Source organism: Oncorhynchus keta, chromosome 13 (assembly GCF_023373465.1).
Source record: "Oncorhynchus keta strain PuntledgeMale-10-30-2019 chromosome 13, Oket_V2, whole genome shotgun sequence".
Lineage (NCBI taxonomy): Eukaryota > Metazoa > Chordata > Actinopteri > Salmoniformes > Salmonidae > Oncorhynchus > Oncorhynchus keta.
The window spans coordinates 38,976,135-39,000,779 of NC_068433.1; the positions used below are offsets into that span (position 1 = coordinate 38,976,135).

Below are 24,645 nucleotides of genomic sequence, written 5' to 3' on the forward strand. Positions count from 1 at the left end.
GGTGGCTCTGTGGCTGTCACAGTGGACTTGATGACAAAGGGACAGACAGGACAGCCAAGGCCGTACAGGGGTTTTATGAAGAGTTCAGGCCGGGCCAGGGGAAGTGCCCCGCGGGACATTTCCTCAGGAATGGCTTGTCTCCTTGCATTAGGAGCCCTGGCTAAGCCGTGGCTCACAAAAACAACTCATCATGATTCACTCACTTGCTAGAGCCGTTGCTGCCATTGAGAAACTCGGGGGACCTCGGCTCAAACCCTTCCTCTCCTGCCTCCCTCCCTACCGCCCTGCTTCCTCGAAGCTCATCGAAAATGCTGCTCACCAACAAACCCACCTCATTTCCCCCTCACACATCCTCCACCTCCTCCCCTCATCCCTCTGTTTCCTCTCCTTATACCTTATCGTCGTGACATGAAACAAACACACTTGACACTACTAAGGATGACATTTACAACATTGGATCACTTTGATGCCTGCTGAAGATAAATGCAAAGCAGCTTGAAGCATCATGATGAGTGCTATAGTCTAATACCCCACTGTCCAGGCATACATACATACATACATACATACATACATACATACATACATACATACATACATACATACATACATACATACACACATACATACATACATACATACATACATACATACATACATACATACACATACATACATACATACATACAACATACACACACCACACACCACCACCTACCTACCTACACTACATACACACATACATACATACATACATACATACATACATACATACATACATACATACATCATACATACACACACACACACACACACACACACACACACACACACACACACACACACACACACACACACACACACACACACACACACACACACACACACACACACACACACACACACACACACACACACACACACACATACATACATACTTACATACATGCAGTCTTCTGGGGTATACCCTGGGCTTTCAGAACATACTGGTCCCATGGGCTTTGTCCACAAGCATATTTTTAGACAAATCATCTCACACGGTGTTGGCATAGGCTAATTATCAGTGAAAGTGGTCCCACGCAAACAGTATTAAATGCCAAGTGGCAAAAGCAAAAGCAGAAGCCCTAGCTGTTTCTCTGATGTGCAGCCAAATCCTGTGCAGTGTTGATTCAGAGGAGGACAAAGTGAGACGAGAGAGAGAGAGAGAGAGAGAGAGAGAGAGAGAGAGAGAGAGAGAGAGAGAGAGAGAGAGAGAGAGAGAGAGAGAGAGAAAAAGAAAGATACTGTAGAGGGAGAGAGGGGGGATAAAGAGAGAGAGAGAGAGAGAGAGAGGTGTGTGGGCCAGCTTGGTCCCCAGTGTGTCAGGAGATCATCGGTCTACCCAGAGAGCTTGACAAACAAGCCTCTGTCTGTCTCTTATGCAGGCTCGTGTCCTCAAAAGTACTTGATTACTCACATATACCTAACAACACGCCGGATAGTTATATTATAGTTCAAATAGATCTTTATGTCTTTAAATAAGCCTCATGATTATTCGTGTCAAGGATTTCAGTTCACATGAGGTTAGTGTGTTATGCTCATATTACATAATATATATTTGCATTGGGAAGGTTTCTGACGCTTTGTTAGTTCACCGCTGATTAAAAACTTGTGCTGCAGTTCCATCTGCTGGTGGTAAGGGTGAATTGCACTTTTATTTCGAGGATTATGGCTTTTGCTTGCATCGTGGTAATTTAGGCATATTTGTTAAAAATGTAACCTATATTTAACTAGGCATAAATCAGGTAATAAAATAAATAACTATTTGCAGATGTTACTAGTTGTAGAAATATCTCAATATATATATATATATATATATATATATATATATATATATTTAAACTCAGCAGTTGGTAAAAAAGAAACGTCCCCGGGACCACCCTCGTAGAATGTATCATGACTGTCAACTGCATTTATTTCCAGCAAACTTAACGTGTGTAAATTTTTGTATGAACATAAGAAGATTCAACAACTGAGACATAAACTGAACAAGTTCCACAGACATGTGACTAACAGAAATGGAATAATGTGTCCCTGAACAAAGGGGGGGGGGTCAATATCAAAAGTAACAGTCATTATCTGGTGTGGACACCAGCTACATTAAGTACTGCAGTGCACCAGATTTGCCAGTTCTTACTGTGAGATTTTACCCCGCTCTTCCACCAAGGCACCTGCAAGTTTCCCAAAATTTCTGGGGGAAATGGCCCTCGCCCTCACCCTGTGATCCAACAGGTCCCAGACGTGCTCAATGGGACTGAGATCCGGGCTCTTCGCTGGACATGGCAGAACACTGACATTCCTGTCTTGCAGGAAATCACGCACAGAACGAGCAGTATGGCTGGTGGCATTGTCATGCTGGAGGGTCATGTCAGGATGAGCCTGCAGGAAGGTTACCACATGAGGGAGGAGGATGTCTTCCCTGTAATGCACAGTGTTGAGATTGCCTGCAATGACAACAAGCTCAGTCCGATGATGCTGTGACACACCGCCCCAGACCATGACGGACCATCTATCTCCAAATGAATCCCGCTCCAGAGTACAGGCCTCGGTGTAATGCTCATTCCATCAACGATAAACACGAATCCAACCATCACCCCTTGTGAGACAAAACCGTGATTCATCAGTGAAGAGCACTTTTTGCCAGTCCTGTCTGGTCCAGCGACGGTGTGTTTGTACCCATAGGCAACATTGTTGCCGGTGATGTCTGGTGAGGACCTGCCTTACAACAGGCCTACAAGCCCTCAGTCCAGCCTCTCTCTCAGCCTATTGCGGACAGTGTGAGCACTGATGGAGGGATTGTGCGTTCCTGGTGTAACTCGGGCAGTTGTTGTTGCCATCCTGTACCTGTCCCGAAGGTGTGATGTTCGGATGTATCGATCCTGTGCAGGTGTTGTTACACGTGGTCTGCCACTGCGAGGACAATCAGCTGTCTGTCCTGTCTCCCTGTAGCGCTGTCTTAGGCGTCTCACAGTACGGACATTGCAATTTATTGCCCTGGCCACATCTGCAGTCGTCATGCCTCCTTGCATGCAGATTAGCAGGGACGCTAGGCATCTTTCTTTGGTGTCCTAAGTTTTCATAACTGTGTCCTTAATTGCCTACCGTCTGTAAGCTGTTAGTGTCTTAACGACCGTTCCACAGGTGCATGTTCATGAATTGTTTATGGTTCATTGAACAAGCATGGACAACAGTGTATAAACCCTTTACATTGAAGATCTGTTAAGTTATTTAGATTTTTTTTAATGATCTTTGAAAGACAGGGTCCTGAAAAAGGTCTGTTTCTTTTTTTGCTGAGTTTATACAGTTGAAGTAAGAAGTTTACATACACCTTAGCCAAATACATTTACACTCAGTTTTTCAACAATTCCTAACATTTAATCCCAGTAAAAATGCCCTGTCTTAAGTCAGTTAGGATCACCACTTAATTTTAAGAATATGAAATGTCAGAACAATAGTAGAGAGAATGAATTATTTCAGCTTTTGTTTCTTTCATCACATTCCCAGTGGGTCAGAAGTTTACATTCACTCAATAGTATGTATAGTATTTGGTAGCATTGCCTTTAAATTGTTTAACTTGGGTCAAATGTTTTGGGTAGCCTTCCACAGGCTTCCCACGATAAGTGGGGTGAATTGTGGCCCATTCCTCCTGACAGAGCTGGTGTAACCGAGTCAGGTTTGTAGGCCTCCTTGCTCGCACACGCTTTTTTATTTTGCCCGCAAATGTTCTATAGGATTGAGGTCAGGGCTTTGTAATGGCCACTTTGTTGTCTTTAAGCCATTTTGCCACAACTTTGGAAGTATGCTTCGGGTCATTGTCCATTTGGAAGACCCATTTGCGACCAAGATTTAACTTCCTGACTGAGGTCTTGAGATGTTGCTTCAATATATCCACATAATGTTCCATCCTCATGATGCCATCTATTTTGTGAAGTGCACCAGTCCCTCCTGCAGAAAAGCACCCCCACAACATGATGTTGCCACCCCGTGCTTCACGGTTCGGATTGGGGTTCTTCGGCTTGCAAGCCTCCCCCTTTATCCTCCTAATGTAACAATGGTCATTATGGTCAAACAGTTATATTTTTTCTTTCATTAGACCAAAGGACATTTCTCCAAAAAGTACGATCTTTGTCCCCAAGGTGCAGTTGCAAACCGTAGTCTTGCTTTTGTATGGGGGTTTTCGAGCAGTGGCTTCTTTCTTGCTGAGCGGCCTTTCAGGTTATGTCGATATAGGACTCGTTTTACTGTGGATATAGATCCTTTTGTACCCGTTTCCTCCGGCATCTTCACACAGTCCTTTGCTATTGTTCTGGGATTGATTTGCACTTTTTGCACCAAAGTACGTTAATCTCTAGGAGACAGAACGCTTCTCCTTCCTGAGCGGTATGACAGCTGCGTGGTCCCATGGTGTTTATACTTGTGTACTATTGTTTGTACAGATGGTACCTTCAGGCATTTGGAAATTACTCCCAAGGATGAAGCAGACTTGTGAAGGTCCGCAATTTTTTTCCTGAGGTCTTGACTGATTTCTTTTGATTTTCCCATGATGTCAAGCAAAGAGGCACTGTGTTTGAAGGTAGGCCTTGAAATACATCCACAGGTACACCTCCAATTGACTCAAATTATGTAAATTAGCCTATCAGAAGCTTCTAAAGCCATGACATCATTTTCTGGAATTTTCCAAGCTGTTTAAAGGCACAGTCAACTTAGTGCATGTTAACTTCTGACCCACTGGAATTGTGATACAGTGAAATTATAAGTTAATTAATCTGTCTGTAAACAATTGTTGGAAAAAATATCTGTGTCATGCACAAAGTAGATGTCCTAACCGACTTGCCAAAACTATCGTTTTTTTTTACAAGAGAGGATCCTATAGTAAATATATATATATAATTGTAATTATGCTTGTGTACTATAAACTCAATAAATCCACTTAAAGCTGTGTGAAGTAGGCCTAGTCCTATAAATGGCAAAACCGGACATGATCGATCTAAAAATACCATACAAAACCTTGACTAGGGGAACAACTTAGCAGGAATGGACGACCCAAAACCATGAATTTACTCTAGGATCCTTTTGGGAAAAGTCCTCGTGACACAGACATGAGAGCAAGAGAGAATGAGAGAGCATTTGGGGTCAAGACGAGAAGCCTTCGCCAAATCTGTACAGAAACGTATCCCTGAATATATCTCTCACATGATGGCTACTACTATCCAATTATAGGCCACTCTCTTTCACTCACACATGTTCTTTTTATAGCTGCTGCTGAGGGGCGTGTGTCACGCCCTGACCTTAGTTATCTTAGTTTTCTTTATTATTTTGGTTATATCAGGGTGTGACATGGGTGATTTGTTTAGTTTTTGTATTGTCTAGGGGGTTTTGTATATCTAGGGTTTTTTGTATGTCTACGGGTATATATGTCTATGGTTGCCTAGATTGGTTCTCAGTCAGAGGCAGCTGTTTATCGTTGTCTCTGATTGGGGACCATATTTAGGTAGCCATATTCCTTGGGTATTTTGTGGGTTGTTAGTCTATGTTTAGTTGCCTGTCTGCACAAGCCATAAATAGCGTCACGGTTCGTTTTGTAGAAGTTTTGTTCAGTGTTCGTTCTTCCATTAAAAGAAGTACGTACGCTTACAACGCTGCGCCTTGGTCTCCTCTTTATGACGACCGTGACAGCGTGTGAGGTGGGATGGTTCTGTAAAAAATGACTCTTTGGATCAACCTAAAAATGTAAATATTCAACTGGTTACAAGTATTAGCTATATTCAATTGAAAAATATTTTGAAAACAAATATATTATTAAATTCAACAGTTTTATTTGATTATTACCCAACCTATATTTGAAGACGCAACCTATTTCTTTCAACACTCAACTTACTTTTCTCCTTTGGTTAAACCTAATAAACAACAAATATAAAGTAATATTTAATGTAAATACAACCCATTTTTTAATATTGTTCCAAGTTCACTTTTAATTTGTAATTACCTATCCACGTTTTTTAAAATTTGGAAACAAACAATTAAATACATTCCCTGTAGATCAAGAAATGAAGTTGGTTCAATAACTTGAAATAATGTTTCCAAACATAAGACGTTTAGTAGCCACAATATTGAAACCAAGCACTGGCTAGCTTAACATAGAAAATGTACAAGGCTAATTAGTATCACATGCACTTATGAAATGGTCAATATAGTTCGAATAAGGAAGACAATAGACCACAATCACTCTCAGGGGTAGGTAAAAATAACAAACTGAAAGCCACGCCCCATTAAGTCACGTCTCCAACACTTCTGATAGGCTGCTGTCACTACATTGCCCCCACCACTATTCAATGCACAAAAGGGTGTTGAAAGCAATTCAGAAGCTTTCATTCAATGTAAAAAAAATCACATTGATGTTTTGAATTTAGTTGATTTCAGACTAATTTTATAGAATAGGTTGAATGAAGCAAAACGTACTTTTCAATCATTATAATCATTAAAAGCACTTCAGATTAACAACAGCATCGATCCACATTTTACACTGTATTTCAGCCTAGTCATTATATCTATCATATGATTTGGGTCAAAGCCAACAACCTTTGGTCAAAGACCATTTTTCTTCCTATGGTGGCTCATCTTTCGGTGTCTCTGTGTGTGGCCAAAATGGCATCCAAGCTTGGGTCAAGGTAATCAAACATGCATTTGGACTGTGACCTCTGCAGAGCCATCAAACAATCAAAAGGACAATATAGGAACAAGGTGGAATCGTATTGCACACAGGCTCGGACGCCCGTCGCATGTGGCAGGGGCTGTAGGCCATTCCGGATTACAAAGGAAGACCCAGCCATGATGTACTCAACGATGCCTCTCTACCAGACGAACTGAATGCATTTCATGCACGTTTCGATAATGAGAACACAGAGCCGTGCACGGGAGCCTCCATTGACCAATGGGACTGGGTGATCTCGCTCTCCGAGGCCGGCGCGAACCTTAATCAGGTCAACACCCGTAAGGCCGCGGGGTCGGGCGGTATTCTTGAGCACGTTCTCAGAGCATACGCATAACAGCTGGCAGGCATATTCATGGTCATTTTCAACCTCTCCTTGACCCAGTCTGTAATCCCCACATGTCTCAAGCTGACCACCATCATTCCTGTTCCCAAGAACTCTTAGGCTACCTGCCACAATGACTACCACCCTGTAGCACTCGCATCTGTAATCGTTAAGTGCTATGAGAGGCTGGTTATGGCACACATCAACTCCATCATTCCAGACACCCTAGACCCACAATTTGCACACCGCTCAACAGATCCGTAGACGACGCAATCTCAATTGCACTCCACACTGCCCTCACTCACCTAGATAAGAGGAATACCTATGTGCGAACGCTGTTCATTGACTACAGCTCAGCCCCACAGAGGTGTGTGCTTCGTCCCCTCCTGTACTCCCTGTTCACCCACAACTGCATGGCCACACACGACTCCAAAACCATCATCAAGTTTTCTCACGACATGACGGTGGTAGGCCTGATCACCGGTGACCATGAGACAGCCTTCAGGAAGGAGGTCAGTGACCTACTATTTGGTGCCAGGACAACAACCTCTCCCTCAATTTCAGTAACGTTTTTAACTCTACAAAATAATTCTGGCACCCCCAACCTCAAACTACTTCCCATGGCTATGGTTGTAGCCTAGTGAGCTAAAAATGTACACTGCTCAAAAAAATAAAGGGAACACTTAAACAACACATTGTAACTCCAAGTCAATCACACTTCTGTGAAATCAAACTGTCCACTTAGGAAGCAACACTGATTGACAACAAATTCCACATGCTGTTGTGAAAATGGAATAGACAGGTGGAAATTATAGGCAATTAGCAAGACATCCCCCAATAAAGGAGTGGTTCTGCAGGTGGTGACCACAAACCACTTCTCAGTTCCTATGCTTCCTGGCTGATGTTTTGGTCACTTTTGAATGCTGGCGGTGCTTTCATTCTAGTGGTAGCATGAGACGGAGTCTACAACCCACACAAGTGGCTCAGGTATTGCAGCTCATCCAGGATGGCACATTAATGCGAGCTGTGGCAAGAAGGTTCTCTGTGTCTGTCAGCGTAGTGTCCAGAGCATGGAGAAGCTACCAGGAGACAGGCCAGTACATCAGGAGACGTGGAGGAGGCCGTAGGAGGGCAACAACCCAGCAGCAGGACCGCTACCTCCGCCTTTGTGCAAGGAGGAGCAGGAGGAGCACTGCCAGAGCCCTGCAAAATGACCTCCAGCAGGCCACAAATGTGCATGTGTCTGCTCAAACGGTCAGAAACAGACTCTATGAGGGTGGTATGAGGGCCCGACGTCCACCGGTGGGGGTTGTGCTTACAGCCCAACACCGTGCAGGACGTTTGGCATTTGCCAGAGAACACCAAGATTGGCAAATTCACCACTGGCACCCTGTGCTCTTCACAGATGAAAGCAGGTTCACACTGAGCACATGTGACAGACGTGACAGAGTCTGGAGACACCGTGGAGAATGTTCTGCTGCCTGCAACATCCTCCAGCATGACCGGTTTGGCGGTGGGTCAGTCATGGTGGGGGGTGGCATTTCTTTGGGGGGGCCGCACAGCCCTCCATGTGCTCGCCAGAGGTAGCCTGACTGCCATTAGGTGCCGAGATGAGATCCTCAGACCCCTTGTGAGACCATATGATGGTGCGGTTGGCCCTGGGTTCCTCCTAATGCAAGACAATGCTAGACCTCATGTGGCTGGAGTATGTCAGCAGTTCCTGCAAAAGGAAGGCATTGATGCTATGGACTGGCACGCCCGTTCCCCAGACCTGAATCCAATTGAGCACATCTGGGACATCATGTCTCGCTCCATCCACCAACGCCACGTTGCACCACAGACTGTCCAGGAGTTGGCGGGTGCTTTAGTCCAGGTCTGGGAGGAGAGCCCTCAGGAGACCATCCGCCACCTCATCAGAAGCATGCCCAGGCATTGTAGGGAGATCATACAGGCACGTGGAGACCACACACACTACTGAGCCTCATTTGGACTTGTTTTAAGGACATTACATCAAAGTTGGATCAGCCTGTAGTGTGGTTTTCTACTTTAATTTTGAGTGTGACTCCAAATCCAGACCTCCATGGGTTGATCAATTTGATTTCCATTGATCATTTTTGTGTGATTTGTTGTCAGCACATTCAACTATGTCAAGAAAAAAAGTATTTAATAAGAATATTTCATTCATTCAGATCTAGGATGTGTTATTTTAGTGTTCCCTTTATTTTTTTGAGCAGCGTATAAACTGTAACGAATGCTGATAGACGCTAAAACATAAACCACGCAGATGTATAGACAAACTTGTAAATACAAGTAGGCCTAGTGATGCTGCTCAGTAACACAGACAGATAAATAAGAAATGGACAGGTCATACTGAGGAACAAATGGTTTTTGAAAGAGAATTCAAACATTTGTAGCCTAAACTAGATGCGCAAGCAATACGTGTCACATTTCAGTTTGCAAACAATGTCATTTAAATAATTGAGTTAATAAAGGAAACATGGTCTCTTTTTTTGATTTCTTGAGTAAGGCAGCTCCAAAATGCAGGTGTTTCAGCCTAGCTCAGTGCTTTCCATGGTGGAGGGGCAGCCAGCGGAAAATACTGAGCGTAGGGGTTGGTAATGTTCTCAAGTTGCGCTGTGATTGGCTCAGTGTTCTGTCACTCATGGGGACACTACATCACCTCAAAATCTACGAGTAGATCTCAGAAATTCAAGCTCCTTGGGCGCTGCCATAGACTTACATTAGAAGTGCCCATCCAAGAAGGCTCGAGGTCATTGGCCACAGATAAAAAAAAACATGACAAATCACGCTGTCACGAATATTACCGAAGGTGGCTCCCCTTCTTGTTCGGGTGGCGCTCGGCGGTCGTCATCGCCAGTCTACTAGCTGCCACCGATCCTTTGTTCCGTGTTCGTTTGGTTTTGTCTAATTGGTTTCACCTGTTCATTGTTTGGTTGTTAGGGTGGGGTTCTTTAAGTTTGTTTAGCCCGCTCCTGTTTGTGCAGGCTTGTTCTTCTGTATTTGTGAGAGGTGTTTGTGTTTTGTTGGGTTTTCCCGCTGTCCTGGTATTTTACATAAGGGTACTATTTTGTTTTTATAGTTACGCCTGTGTTGGTTATACTATTTTGTTTTTATAGTTACGCCTGTGTTGGTTATACTATTTTGTTTTTATAGTTACGCCTGTGTTGGTTATACTATTTTGTTTTTATAGTTACGCCTGTGTTGGTTATACTATTTTGTTTTTATAGTTACGCCTGTGTTGGTTATACTATTTTGTTTTTATAGTTACGCCTGTGTTGGTTATACTATTTTGTTTTTATAGTTACGCCTGTGTTGGTTATACTATTTTGTTTTTATAGTTACGCCTGTGTTGGTTATACTATTTTGTTTTTATAGTTACGCCTGTGTTGGTTATACTATTTTGTTTTTATAGTTACGCCTGTGTTGGTTATACTATTTTGTTTTTATAGTTACGCCTGTGTTGGTTATACTATTTTGTTTTTATAGTTACGCCTGTGTTGGTTATACTATTTTGTTTTTATAGTTATGCCTGTGTTGGTTATACTATTTTGTTTTTATAGTTATGCCTGTGTTGGTTATACTATTTTGTTTTTATAGTTACGCCTGTGTTGGTTATACTATTTTGTTCCTTTGAATTTTGGACATTAAAGCGTGTTTTTCCCGCATCCTTTCCTCTCTGCGCCTGACTCCACACCCATTCACTCATTGAGCGTTACACACGCTATATCTACCGTAGCTTTGATTGGACTGATCATGTCAACATCCTACTTTCAAAATCTTAGCTAGCATGCTAGACAAAAGCAGTCATCGTCAAGTCGACAATCTACTGGCAAATCCTTTTCAATCCTTGTCATGTGAAGATAAATTATAGATAAAACATATCGGTACTCATCGGCCATTGGACATAAACATTACACAACAAGTTGTAAATCGTAAATCCAACAATGAGTGCTCAGGAGCGACTGCAGCCTCGGGCTCGATCCCAGGCTGTGTCACAGCCGGCTGTGACCAGGAAACTTATGGCCAAGCATTGTCTGGGTTAGGGGAGGGTTTGGCCGGCCGGGAGTCTCATGCTACTCCTTGTGGCGGGCCGGGAGCCTGCAGGCCGACTTCGGTCATCAGTTTGATTGTGTTTCCTCTGACACTTTGGTGCGGCTGGCTTCCGAGTTAGAGTGTAGTCAGCTGTGTGTGTAGAGTCTAGTCAGCTATGTGTGTAGAGTGTAGTTAGCTGTGTGTGTAGAGTGTAGTCAGCTGTGCTGTAGTCACATGTGCTCTGGTCAGCTGTGCTGTGTGAACCCGTGGCAGACAGTGCCACTGTGCTTTCCAGATTCTGAATCTGTCCTCCTTGTTCTCCTGTAGGCAGAACCAGGCTGGGTTGAACTAGCCGGACTCGGACAACTTTGTGATTCCTCCAAGCAGTTTCCTGACGAGCAGCTCCAACTATGCCAGCCCTGGACTCGGATCGACGCCAGCCCACCAAAGGTCAGCAGTCACAATGCAGCAGACTGGATCAAGTGACTCTCCTTACTGCAGTATCAGTCAAACCACTGCTTTATTTAACACTCAAAGGTGAGTACGTGCACACACACAAATGTACACACACACACACTCTTTCACACTCTCTCTTTATTTCTATTTCTCTCTCTCTCTCTCACACACACACACACACACACCTACATTCACATAGTTGCACATAGAATACTTCCTTCTGAACTCTGAAGGATGTCCGTGTGCTTTATCAGTTTATTAAATGAGGTCACGAAGGTGGATGATGGGAATGCTGAGTCAACAATAGGAATACCTAATTGTATGTGCATGACCTGCATGCATTTTAAAAAGCGACTGAACACACCGATTCCGCATGTGACGGAATCTGACGTTTCAGAATTCGGAATTGGAATCTTGCATGTGACAAGATTCCAGTCTTTGGGATGTGGTTCTATATGGCAGTTACTGATGTTTGTCCACCATGAGACACCATAGGAACAAAGCCAGAATTACTTACTCAAAATAGTCAGAAAGAATCTAAGATTTAAAAAAAAATCTGTAATACATTTTTAGGTTTTTGAAGAGGAGGATTTATTCACGCTATCTTACATCTAGCTAAGGTGTTTGGTGCAGTATTTGTCAAGTAAAACAATGTGTGACGTATTGTCTTATGTAAACAACTTGTGCATGTTTCTTTGCTGACGCCTGCCAGATCTTTCAACGCCTTGATAGGTATATTTACGTATCAGATAACCACATCATAATGTATTTTATAGCAATCTGTCAGTTAATGACACAGTTGATGACGTGGCACGCAACCATTGGTTGGTGCATGCAATGTCTGAGCAGGGGATTGTGGCCATTGTCTGCAGTACGATTGGTTAAAGCGCAGCTGTGTGTCCCGTGTTAGTGGGCAAGTGAGCATTATTTCGAAATCAAAACCCAACCCTCAAGTAAGTCATGATGAACCCACTCACAGTACATCACCTGCCAACTCTCCTGTGGTTTAGCACTACCGGCCCTCTATGGTTCGTCTGAGGACAGCAAGCACTTGGGGACTTGGGCAACGGAAGACATATCACGTCCACCACTTTACAAGAAGCTATTGCAGCGTACTTTCTGTTTCTTCATATCATGATTAATAATACTCCGTTTTTGTGAAACTTTAGGAATTTCTGAAAACATTTGCAGGAAAAATGTAGTCTGTCAAAGTCAAATACAGAACTTTTAATGGAAAGACAAAGCCACAGAAATCACACAACTTATATCATCATCATCTCCAATCCTTACAATGATTAAATGATGAAAAAGTGCAGTCCATTTGACCTTACTGTCTGTCGACTACAAGTCTGAGAAAGACAGGTCAGATAGGGGTCAGTAAGTGATCTCCCAGGATCAGAGAGATATTGTAATATAGGTCTGCCTAAAGTATACTCCAGCCCAGTCAACTGCTGCCAACACGGATGTGTGACTTATACATTTCAAGTTCACTACAGGAGGAGCGATATGATGACCATACATATCAGCTAGTCTAAATGAAAACATTTGAACTACTGTGCAGCAATGACTATGCAAGGCACTCTTTAGTCAGCTTCTAGAGCTGAGGAAAATCTGGACAGCTTTTTCTTGAAGCTCGTATGTTATCGTTGCTGAGAAAAAGAAAAAAAAAAGAAAATAAATAAAGAAACTTCACTTTCAAATCTCCAATGCCCCACTCGGTTTAGCTAACCCTTTTTTGTCCTCTATTGGAATAATGGATTTCATTCCCCTTTAATACTTTGGTACATTTTCACTTTTGATATTGGGCCCATAAAACACTGCAACAAACTTAAACAAATCATGGTAACCCTTTATATTGCGTTGCTCTCATACCTCTGTTGTAACACTGTCATTATGCTGGTAACAACATTGTATAAAACAACTGCATTATAATTACAATAGCTAATACTTAAGTACCATGTACAGTAACAACAATGTTGCCACAGTAGAAATGACAGTGTTACTACACAGGTATAAGAGTAACTTCATGTAAAGTGTTACCCAAATCATACACACACACACATGCACACAATATTATTATTTTATACACACAAGCACTTCACCTCTCTCCATCTATTCTGTCAGTCCCTGTCACGCGTTGCCTATCTGCCACACAGCACCACCAATACAGTGAAAACAAGTAGAGGCCAAAGCACACTGGGAAATTATACACAAGAGTGGTAAAGACAAACACTGCTACCAAAAGGGCATAAACCAATGCTCTGGTTACACTACTGAGAGAGAAGAACATCCTCAGCCATGCCAAGACGCTGCTGGCAGCATCCTCCACTTTCTCTGAGGGAGGAGGGCTCGTACGGCTACTGAGGGTCTCCTGATCCTCCCCAAATGACGATGGGTTTTGGGTTGACCCCTTACTGAATCCTGACTCACTCCCTTCACTGACGACTGTGTTAAATCGTGTGCTTAGAGATGATGAACGAGAGAAGACAGTCGTACCTCTGTTTGAAAGAGGTACATCTCCCATAGAGGGATCTGCATTGCTACTGGGTGTAGTTTGGCTACGGCCTTGTCTCGGTGTAAAGGTCAAATTGGGAGCTGTAGGTGCCTTCATGAGAGAATCTACCTCAGAGTCTATGTCTGTCACCACTTTCTGAGTGAGGCGTTTTGGCTGATGGATCGGCACATTTTGAACGACTTCAGGCACGTCTGACAGTTTCTCCTCCTTCTCAGTGTCTTGTTCGGCTAAAGGACAATTATCAACCGACTGCAAATATAGCACCTCTTCTAACGTTTCCTCATTCAAACCTTTCGGTTCTCTGAAATATTCATCTTCGCCCAACTCTACCTCTTTTCCCAACCATTCTTTATCATCCTTCACAATAAGTTCTTTTGACCCTTCTGACAACTTTCCATTTTCATCTCGTCTTGGGCATTCAACGTTTTCCATTGTCACCTCATGCTCTCCTTCCTTTTCCGCTGACACGTCCTCACGCTCATTTCCAGTGTTTGCTGTATCGTCCGTTAAGTCCTCCTCTTCCTCCGTCGCTGGAGTTTTGAAACTTATTTCTTCACGTATCTGTTCGGTGTCTCTCTGTCTGGACATTTCGGGCATGACATTGTCTGTCTCTTCCACTTCTCCTGTGGTCTTTTCCCTATATACTTCAGGCTGTGTTAGGTTGTTTGTTGAAGATTCTTCATCCATATCAATGTCTCTGTATAGCTCCTCTTCATTTAGGCTCTGATAGATATCTTCTTCTTGCATTTTATTTGACCAGAATCCCTCTTCGTGTGTTTGGTTCGATCTGAATTCTTCAACCTCTTCTAGGTCGTCTCCGTCTCTCTGTTCTTCATCAAACTGACTCCGTCTGAATTCCTCCAATTCATTTGATCTGAATTTGAGTGTTTGGTTCGGTCTGAATTTTTCGGCAAATGTCCGGTTCTCTCGGTCTCTCTCTTCATCCTTATGATTCAGGCGCAATTCTTTGTCTGTATCGCTCCGTCTGTCATCTTCTTCGCCCTGATGGCTTGGGGAGAATTCCTCTTCCATCTCAATTTTGTTCGGTCTTAATTCCTCTACCTCAGTTTGGTTCCAGCTGAATTCATCATCGAATGTTTGGTTCAGTCTCGATTCCTCTTCATCTTTTTGATTTGATCCGAATTTCTCTGCCTCTGATTGTTTGGCTTTCAATTCATTTAATTCATTAAATGGTCTGATTCCAACTTTGTCTGATTTGTTTGGACTGCGTTCCTCTTTGTGTGTTTGTTTCAGGCTTGATTCTTCTTTTTCTGTTTGATTGAGCCTGAATTCATCTTCATACATTCGACTCGGCCGGAATTCTTCAAACTGTGTTTGGTTCAGTTCTAAATACATTTTCTCTCTACGGTTAATTCGGAATTCATCTTCCACTGGTTGACTCTGTTTATGCAAAACGTCTCCTGTGAGGTCTTGCGTGAATTCTTTTTCCTCTGGTTGGCTCGGCCTGAATAGCTCATCCTCTTTGTAGGCCTGTGTAAATCCCTCCTCCACTCCATAGCTCTGTGTGTTTGTTTTATCCTCTGTCCTCTCTCCGACTGTCTCCCTAAATGTCACAGTATCATCAGCTGCTTTGTGCACGTTGCCTTTAACCTCTGCTTCCACGTCGGAAGAAAGCGTCTTGTCTCGCCTTTCTCCCTGACAGATTCTATCTACTGCATTGGCATTCTGAGATTCTGCCATTGCTGTCATATCTGTTGTCTCGGTCTCCCCAGAGCTTGTTACCGGCTCTGCTTTATATGATGTGAAAGGCTCCTCTTCTCTTCTTCTCCCCCCCTCCACATGCTTGTAGCACTGAGCCGTGCTGTCAACAGAGCCCCCGACCACCCTTGCAGCACCCGAGGGAATGGATTCCTGTAGAGTGTCTGTTACAGGGATAGCCTCTGACCTTTGGGAAGGATCATAAACCAGCGCTTTGTCGTCTCTGGGGACGGTGACACCCGAGCTTGACAGTGGCTCCTTGGCAATGACCACAGGCATCACATGATTGTGAGCCCCCAACGGCAGTTCATCTACTGTGCAGTGTGTGTACCTTCGTGTATTTGAGTCCAAGTCATCCTCCAGCTGGTTCTCGGCTTTTGAGGATGTCTCAAAATCCTCCGTTTCAATTGACGGGCAAACTGAAGTTGCTGACTGTAGCCATTCAGACTCTGGCACACTGGTGGTATCTTTGGGATCTGTGCCATTGAGAAAGGCTTCCCACAGATCACAAACAGAGGTTTGCTCTCCCAGATTGTCCTCTGACTTGTCTGATGTGAGCTGGGCTGTGGTCCTCATTCTAATCCAGATGTCATCCTCATCTGGAGTCCCCACACGCACGTTATCTTTGCCCCAGTCCAGGGAAAGTAGGGGTATCTGGTGGTATGTCATTATTTGAGAGGTATCATTGGTTCGTTTCTTCTGGCGTAATCGTAGGAGACTGGAGGCGCTGTCCCCTAGGGGTTTGATTGTGATGTCAGGCAGTGAAGGTGGTTTCTCCAGTCCATTATGTGGTAGCCCATTGGAAATGTGTCTTGCTGCCTGCTCTCGCTGAGAAAAGCATTCCTGCACTCGTGCTGAACGGGCCGCCCTTCGCCTGCTCCTCTGACTATCCCCCTGTCAGTCAACAAGAGAAGGTAAAGGGCATATTTAGGTTTGGACTTACTTAGTTGTCTACACTAAAGTGTGTTTTAACATCAGATCTAACAAGGACTAATATAAAAATATTTTAACTTATTGGGGTAAATCAAATATGTAACTTTTGTAGAATATTGCAATGAGATTGGAACTTAGGGTGCAATATCATTTTTTTTTTTTTTACATACTTGCCCTCAGCATTTACCAGTGGTACACATGACTGCAATAAAAGAAAGTATGGTATGCTCTCAAGTATCATGTAAAATGCCTCACAGCCTCCTCACGTACAGTAGGTTACACCGACTCACGCGTAACTAGCTGAAGTACAGACATACCTTACTGCAGAAAGAGCATGGCTGGTAATAATACTCAAACACGTATTAACTACATGTATTTTATGGTGAGAAATGTGTTAAATACTGTTTTCTGTAAAAATGTGTATGAGAAAGTAGCAAAGCACCCCACCCAGGACATATCAAAATGTTCGTCAGCCCTTTAGTACAAATGATAGACCTCACCAAAGGTTTGTGATGGTAATCCTCACGGTGCAAATTAGAGAGCAGATGCTCTGCGTTGTCCACCGTTTTCCTGCCAGCCCCCTCTGCTCTAAGTGTAGCTGAATCTGGAAAATAAATGGCTCAAAGACTCAGATCCACAAGCATGGTGTTCAGATTTCACAGACATAATATGAGCGATGCACACCTGGTGCGTCTGTAGTGGTCTCCAAGGGGTTCTCCTCAGCGCTGTTCATCTTACTGTCAACAGAGGAGAGATCAAATTACATGTGTATTTTATAGGGCAAAACAATACTGTTATGGGGCAAAAAAAAAAAAAAAGGAATTAGTGTTCCTCAAGAATCAAAACACATGTTGTTAAGCTTTTGGTCCTAAAGTAAAAATGTAAAAAAGGAAACCTGTTTTTTTTATATCCCCAGTCAAAATCAGACGTAATGGAAAGATGGAGTGACAGTAGATCCGACACTAGATCACATGGAGAGCTATTTGATAGGGTATTCTAGCACAATTGAAATCTCTGATAAAGCTAACTCCAACAATCATGCACAGGTGATCCATCTAGAATACTTATATATAAATAAATGTCACACTAATAATAAAATATTTTCCTATTTCACTAAGAGAATAATATGCTTTAAGGCTATTACTCAATTTGCTGGCAGAACTACTATTTGTTTGTAATCTATGCTATAGTGAATAATACTTAGTTATTTAATACTTCAGTGATAGTGTGTTTCTACCGTTTACTGTCAGCAGCGGGAACAAGAATAGGACCGGGATGACTCCTCACCTGTTGACTTTCAGACAGCTTCTCTTCTCTCTCCAGTTATTTACTTCCTCGAGCTGAGCCTCCATCGCTGTCAGGCCTCTGCCTCCCTTTTTGTGGCAGAACAGCACGTAGTTCATGTCCCTGTTGTTTGCCCAAAACGTTCCCAACGATGTCTCGTATCTGAGGCAGAACTCCACCTTGGTGCCCTCCATCGCAAAGGGAGGCACGAGGGTAAGCCTGAACGCAAACCTGTCCGTCGTTCCATCGCTGGAGCCCGGGACATACTCAGCCAGCAGATCAAAACTGGTCTTCCAGCTATCCAGAGTGATCCGGATATAAAGGGATTTATTGTAGCACAGGTTCACCACCCTGATAATTCCCCTTAGCGCGGTGGTGCCAGGAAGTAACTCAATACTCTCCAGCTCCAGCTTCTGATCCTGGAGTCTCTGTTCGAGTTCCTCCGGAGACGAGGGCACGGTAAACAAAGATGACAGGAAATACTCTTCCGGTTCTTTAACTTTGACCTCGGGCTCTGGGGGGTCAGCGACCTCTGCCCCCGTCAGGTCTGTACTGTCAAACTCCTTGACGTACACCAGATCTAGACCGAAGGCGTCAGCAAAGGACACCTTCCTACAGATGACGGCCGGGGGCTCGGGCTCCGAACCATCTGACTCGTCCGACTCGTTCATGGCGTTTTTCTGTGGGGGGAGGCTTCCTTGCTCCTCTTCCTCCCTCACTCCCCCCTCTTTAATATCCCTGCTGCCCCAGGTTCTGGTGTCTGGAGCCTCCATGAAGTTTGAGGGCCCGAGAGGCCTTGGATCGTCTGCAGACAACAGTGGGCTGACTGTCTGTCTACATTGGGAAGGGAGGACAGAACCAGAGGGCTGTGACGACACTCGAGAGGACGTGACTTGACATATGGGGTCCAATTACAGCTGAATATTGTGGTGTAAGCCAGGCCTATTAATAGGTCTCATATAATATGCTAGTCTGGCCCCTGCAGTCATCCGTCACAACATAACGTCTCTCATATCTGTTGCAATAATGAAATATACCAGTATATTATAAAATATAACACATTTAAGACAGAGGCAAACATGTACAGTCGTATGCAAAAGTTTGGGCACCCCTCTGAGACTGCATAATAATTTACTCTGTCATCACAGAAAATGACCACAGTGGCATGCCATTCATTTTCTAATAAAAGATGATTACTGGGGCATTGTCCAGACAAAGATGTTTAGTGTAGCAATATTAAGTTGTATGAAATTAAATCAGATGAGAAAAATAGGCTATGCAAAAGTGTGGGCACCCTTGTCATTCTGTTGATTTGAATACCTATAACTACTTAGCACTGATTAATTGGAACACACAATTGGTTTGGTGAGCTCATTAAGCCTTGAACTTCATAGACAAGTGCATCCAATCATGAGAAAAGGTATTTAAGGTGACCAATTGCAAGTTATTGTTCTATTCGACTCTCCTCTGAAGAGTTGCAACATGGGGGCCTCAAAACAACTCTCAAATGACCTGAAAACAAAGACTGTTCAACATTATGGTTTAGAGGAAGGCTACAAAAAGCAATCGCAGAGATTTAAGCTGTCAGTGTCCACTGTGAGGAACATAGTGAGGAAATGGAAGACCACAGGCACAGTTCTTGTTAAGGCCAGAAGTGACAGGCCAAGTAAAATATCAGAGGCAAAGGCGAAGGATGGTGAGAACGGTCAAAAACAGCCCACAGACCACCTCCAAAGACCTACAACATCATCTTGCTGCAGATGGTGTCACTGTGCATCGTTCAACATTTCAGCGCACTTTGCACAAGGAGAAGCTGTATGGGAGAGTAATGCGGAAGAAGCATTTTCTGCACACACGCCACAAACAGAGTTGCTTGAGGTATGCAAACGCACAGTTGGACAAGCATGCTTCATTTTGGAATAAGGTGCTGTGGACTGATGAAACAAAGATTGAGTTATTTGGTCGTAACAAAGGACGTTATGCATGGCGACAAAAGAACACAGTGTGCCAAGTAAAACACTTGCTACCCACAGTAAAATTTGGTGGGGGTTCCATCATGCTGTGGGGCTGTCTGGCCAGTGCCGGTACTGGGAATCTTGTTAAAGTTGAGGGTCGCATGAATTCCACTCAATATCAGCAGATTCTTGGGTATAATGTTGAAGAATCCGTCACAAAGTTGAAGTTATGCCAGGGCTGGATATTTCAACAAGACAACGACCCTAAACACTGCTCAAAATCTACCCTGACATTTATGCATAGGAACAAGTACAATGTTCTGGAATGGCCATCCCAGTCCCCAGACCTGAATATCATTGAGAATCTGTGGGATGATTTGAAGCGGGCTGTCCACGCTCTGCAACCATCAAACCTAACTGAACTGGAGATGTTTTGTAAGGAGGAATGGTCCAAAATACCTTCATCCAGAAGCTCATTAGAGGCTATGGGAAGCGTCTAGAGGCTGTTATTTTAGCAAAAGGAGGCTCTACTAAATATTGATGTTATTTTTCTATTGGGGTACCCAAATGTATGCACATGTCTAATTTTGATTTGATGCATATTGTACATTTTCTGTTAATCCAATAAACCCAATTTCACTACTGAAATATTACTGTGCCCATCAGTTATTCGATAGATCAAAATGAAATTGCTGATCCAAACACCCAATTATTTATAAATGGAAATCATGGAAATTGTCAGGGGTGCTCAAACTTTTTCATACGACTGTATATTGAACTCATCTGTGCAGATATATTAAATAACAGAATACAATTAATTTGCTTTCAATTACCGATGGTGGACGGTGTTTATGGTTCCTCAGACCGCAAATGTTGCGTGTAGGTCACTTGCAAGTGTCGATAAAGTCCTTCAGTCATGGATCAAAAGTGGAGCCAGGGCCAAGTCTCAATCAATCAATTCCTCATCTGTCCAATACCCTCTTGCCATCATATTACTATAATTCCCCAAGTCTCAGGTTAGTGAGGACAAGGAGATAGGACTTGGAAAATAAATCAAATTCACGGTAAATTATTGTATAGTAGCCAAGCTCTCCCTGGCTCTCAAGCAATCACCTCTCTGATTTTGATGTAAGAGTAACATCTACTTCGTGTAACGGCCGTTGTTGGTGGAAGAAGGTGAGGACCAATGCGCAGTATCACGAGAACACTAAACAAAATAACAAAGGCGAATGAACGAAACAGTCCTGTCTGGCGTAGACACAAAACAGAAAATAATCACCCACAACTCAAGGGTGAAAAACAGGCTGCCTAAGTATGGTTCTCAATCAGGGACAACGATTGACAGCTGCCTATGATTGAGAACCACACCAGGCCAAACACAGAAATACCAAATCATAGAAAAACTAACATAGACAACCCACCCAACTCACGCCCTGACCATTCTAAAACAAAGACATAACAAAATAACTAAGGTCAGAACGTGACACTTTGTAAAATGACATTTTCATTCCTTGAATCTGGTCAGATAGGAGATGTAAGTATACCTGTAAATCCAACAAACCCCTTTCAATAGGCTGTAGGCCTAGATATATAATACAGCCCAGGTATGTAGACCGGTTTCACTCTCAATAGATTCTTTGTGCAAGGTGGCTCGAATGGATTTTTTTAGTCTTGAATTTGCAGGTTTTGTTTTCAACATTACAACAAAACAGTGAATTGGTATTTCTACATAAAATGTCATGAAACTGGCGTGAGTATGATATTTACTGTACTGAATAATCAGATCAGTAGATGGCAGTGTATGACTAAAGCGGATTTCATCCATGCCCAAGTACTTTGATACGGCATGAGGTCATCTATTCAGCACACCATGTTTGACCTCAACATATATGACTTTTTATCGCTTGTATGCATTTCAACATCATCAAATGCATTAGGTTAGGTAAAGTCAATAATATCTAGATAAACAACACACATGAATTAACCTATTATAAGACATGCCGCACATACATGTGACCCGTGTGAATGGAATACACTAAACTACCAGTAAGTGGCAGCAAAGCACCATTTTCCACACATAAATGTATACGTTTTTTTTATATACTTCATGACATCCAAAATGATCTTTCCTCCTATTTATAGAAATGATGATGGAATGCTCAATCTCATTTAGAATCTTAAAAAATGTCATGGAATTGGATCTTTTACGAAAAATATATTGTATTTTAAACACTTTAAAGATTTAAATCGTACTCGTTGATACAGTTTATAAAATCTATATGAATTTATTTAATTTTGAATGTACACTATTCCCTTTTATATATTTATCATATCGGCACATACAGATTAACTGGTGTGAATTGCAAGTTTGAAATTGTTTACAAGTTTGACAATGATATGTAATTTGTTTTTAAAGGAAGAGTATTGTTCATTTGTTGTGCATAACAAAACGGAACAATAAAATACTAAAAGCATATACCTAACATTAACATTTAAACAAAGCAGAGGTTTGAACGTCACATTGAAAATAATGTACGTTCTTTTACACATAAAAACGGATGAAAATCATTTAAATCAAGCTTTTAATCAATACAAAATTGTTTCAGTTTCATTACGCCGACTTTATAATTTAAAATATATATACGTGCATTAGGAAAAACGTGTTTTTCCTGTGTAGGTCAAACAAACCATTTTCCGCCAATATTTTATCTATAGGAAGAGTAAATAAACGTAACATACAGCAGGTCAGACCTTGAACGTGAATCTCTTCGGTCAACACCGGTCAATGTAGGTTCATTGCAGTGAGGAGCAGACAATGCATTAAAGCAAATAGCTTTAACATTTATAAAGGTTTAAAACAATAAGATATTCCTTAATATATTGATGTCTAGCATTGGTCCAATTTTAAATGTTTTACAAACAAGACTGATCAAACTGCAATGGCACAATGATGACTATTAAGTAGATTGATCACACATCAATAGATCAAACGTCATCACCATTTACATTCCAACATTAGCCATTTGTATAGTTTATTCTGATGAGTTTGTGTGTTTATCTAATCTCATCATGATTCATAGCCTATTTTAACATATTTATTCTGCACATGAAAATATAGTAAACAGTGGGCCTATATAAATTCTCCTTTCAAAAGAGTTAAATGAGCAAAAATATATGAACAAACCGTTAGGCTATATATTTTTGCTAATGCATTTTCTTTGCGTTGACATTACCAATATGCACCCTTATTTTGGGACTGATTAGTTTGTAAATGTGCACTAAACGTTTTAGTAATTGCTGTTTTGTTGTCTACATAATTTATTTCCATGGTGTGCACATACCTTTCAAATAAACATCCGTGTTGATGCTCACATTGATTAACATCTGTTTAAGATCAGTAGGTTAGTCTACAAGTAACAATGCATATGTTTATTATAGAATAAATTACACCTTATTAGGATATTTAAATACTTCCTTTTTCACACTATTGTCTTTCTCCAGTGGCCAACTGTATAGATCTCGGAGCTGCCTTCATCTGGAAACACGATTTACATGGAAATGTGACTGTTTGCTTATCTTTGACTTCCAAAAAGGAACATACACATAACTTGCAAATAGTTTTTTGTTTACATAGCAGGTGGACATGACGTCACATGTGGTCGTAGCACTCCGAAAAATAACAAGATTCAACTCCGGGTAAGTGCCTACCCCTGGGGCTGCATTCTAATAAGCTAGTCCAAAATAGTTCGTGGAATACATCTTGATGTATTGAATCGCGTTGCAAAAACAAGCTACTTCTTCGCATTACGCGTCATGCGAGCGCATTCAAACAGGACTCAGTGTACAGCTTTTTCTGTTACATTAGTAATAACAGCAGCATTGACTGAAGACAGCAGGAGCGCAAAGACAACCCTTGTATCTCTGAGTGCAGCGCCAACGGAGGAATATTTGAGCTTTTATTTACTCTACGGCTTGTTGTTCATTTTTTTCTGCTTTATGGTTACTTGTACAGTCACGTGTGACGATTTCTTGAAGCTGAACGTACACCGACTTCTTCTCACCTGGAGGCTCTTGTTTTCCTATTGGAAATAACGCTGCGTTTTGGTAAGTTTGAACCAAAGTGTTTATTTCTTTCCACCCTCTTGAGTGTCACTGATTCTCTTTATCGATTATTGCTGTCTACTAACTGAAAATATGAAGCCATAGTTTGTGCGGATGATTGTGAACAACTTCAAATCCTCCCAACAACTATATATTGCATATGTATATATATATATATATATTACATATATTACATATTTCATGTTTGTTTCTTGCCGTGTACGTCACACAATAGTCTGCTGTGCTTTTTCGTTGCCAAGGACCCTCATGCAACACTGTCCGGCGTGTGCAGCCAATAGGGAGGATAGAACTCTTCTATAGATGACCACTGACTCACTGAAGCCGACATGCAGCAATGTATCCTATGCGTCTTTCTTTTCAGTATATCAGAGATGGAACTACGTATTGCCATTACCACTAAATACAATAAAACGTTATGAAAAACATTTTTGCGTAGGTTGAAAAGTCAGAAGGAATAGTTGTAGGCAACCAGTTGAAAGTAGCCTACCAAATTCAGAGATGCATTAACTTATTCTGATGTTTTTTGATCTACTCATAA

The 24,645-nt window shown here is 42.2% G+C and overlaps 2 protein-coding genes across 7 annotated transcripts in view; one reads left to right on the top strand and one right to left on the bottom strand.

Annotated features, from left to right (window-relative positions):
* Window positions 1-12,791: 12,791 nt before the first annotated feature.
* On the bottom strand, window positions 12,792-21,268 carry LOC118392307 (uncharacterized). The gene is made up of 5 exons (XM_035784148.2): window positions 20,819-21,268; window positions 18,034-18,864; window positions 17,431-17,483; window positions 17,247-17,350; window positions 12,792-16,707 (listed from the first exon to the last, which is right to left on the bottom strand). The coding sequence occupies exons 2-5, from the start codon at window positions 18,801-18,803 to the stop codon at window positions 13,678-13,680; spliced, it is 3,957 nt and encodes a 1,318-aa protein (XP_035640041.1). The 5' UTR covers window positions 18,804-18,864; window positions 20,819-21,268; the 3' UTR covers window positions 12,792-13,677.
* Window positions 21,269-23,502: 2,234 nt separating this feature from the next.
* The window catches only part of LOC118392778 (forkhead box protein P2-like), a 115,423-nt gene continuing 114,280 nt past the window's right edge, over window positions 23,503-24,645 (top strand). For 2 of the 6 annotated variants that reach the window (XM_052460126.1, XM_052460125.1), the window contains exon 1: window positions 23,505-24,089. The gene's annotated coding sequence lies outside the window, so the exon portion shown is untranslated. Of the gene's footprint in view, window positions 24,090-24,645 lie in introns of all 6 variants that reach the window. The other 4 variants (XM_052460123.1, XM_052460127.1, XM_052460110.1 and 1 more) reach the window with 3 other exon arrangements.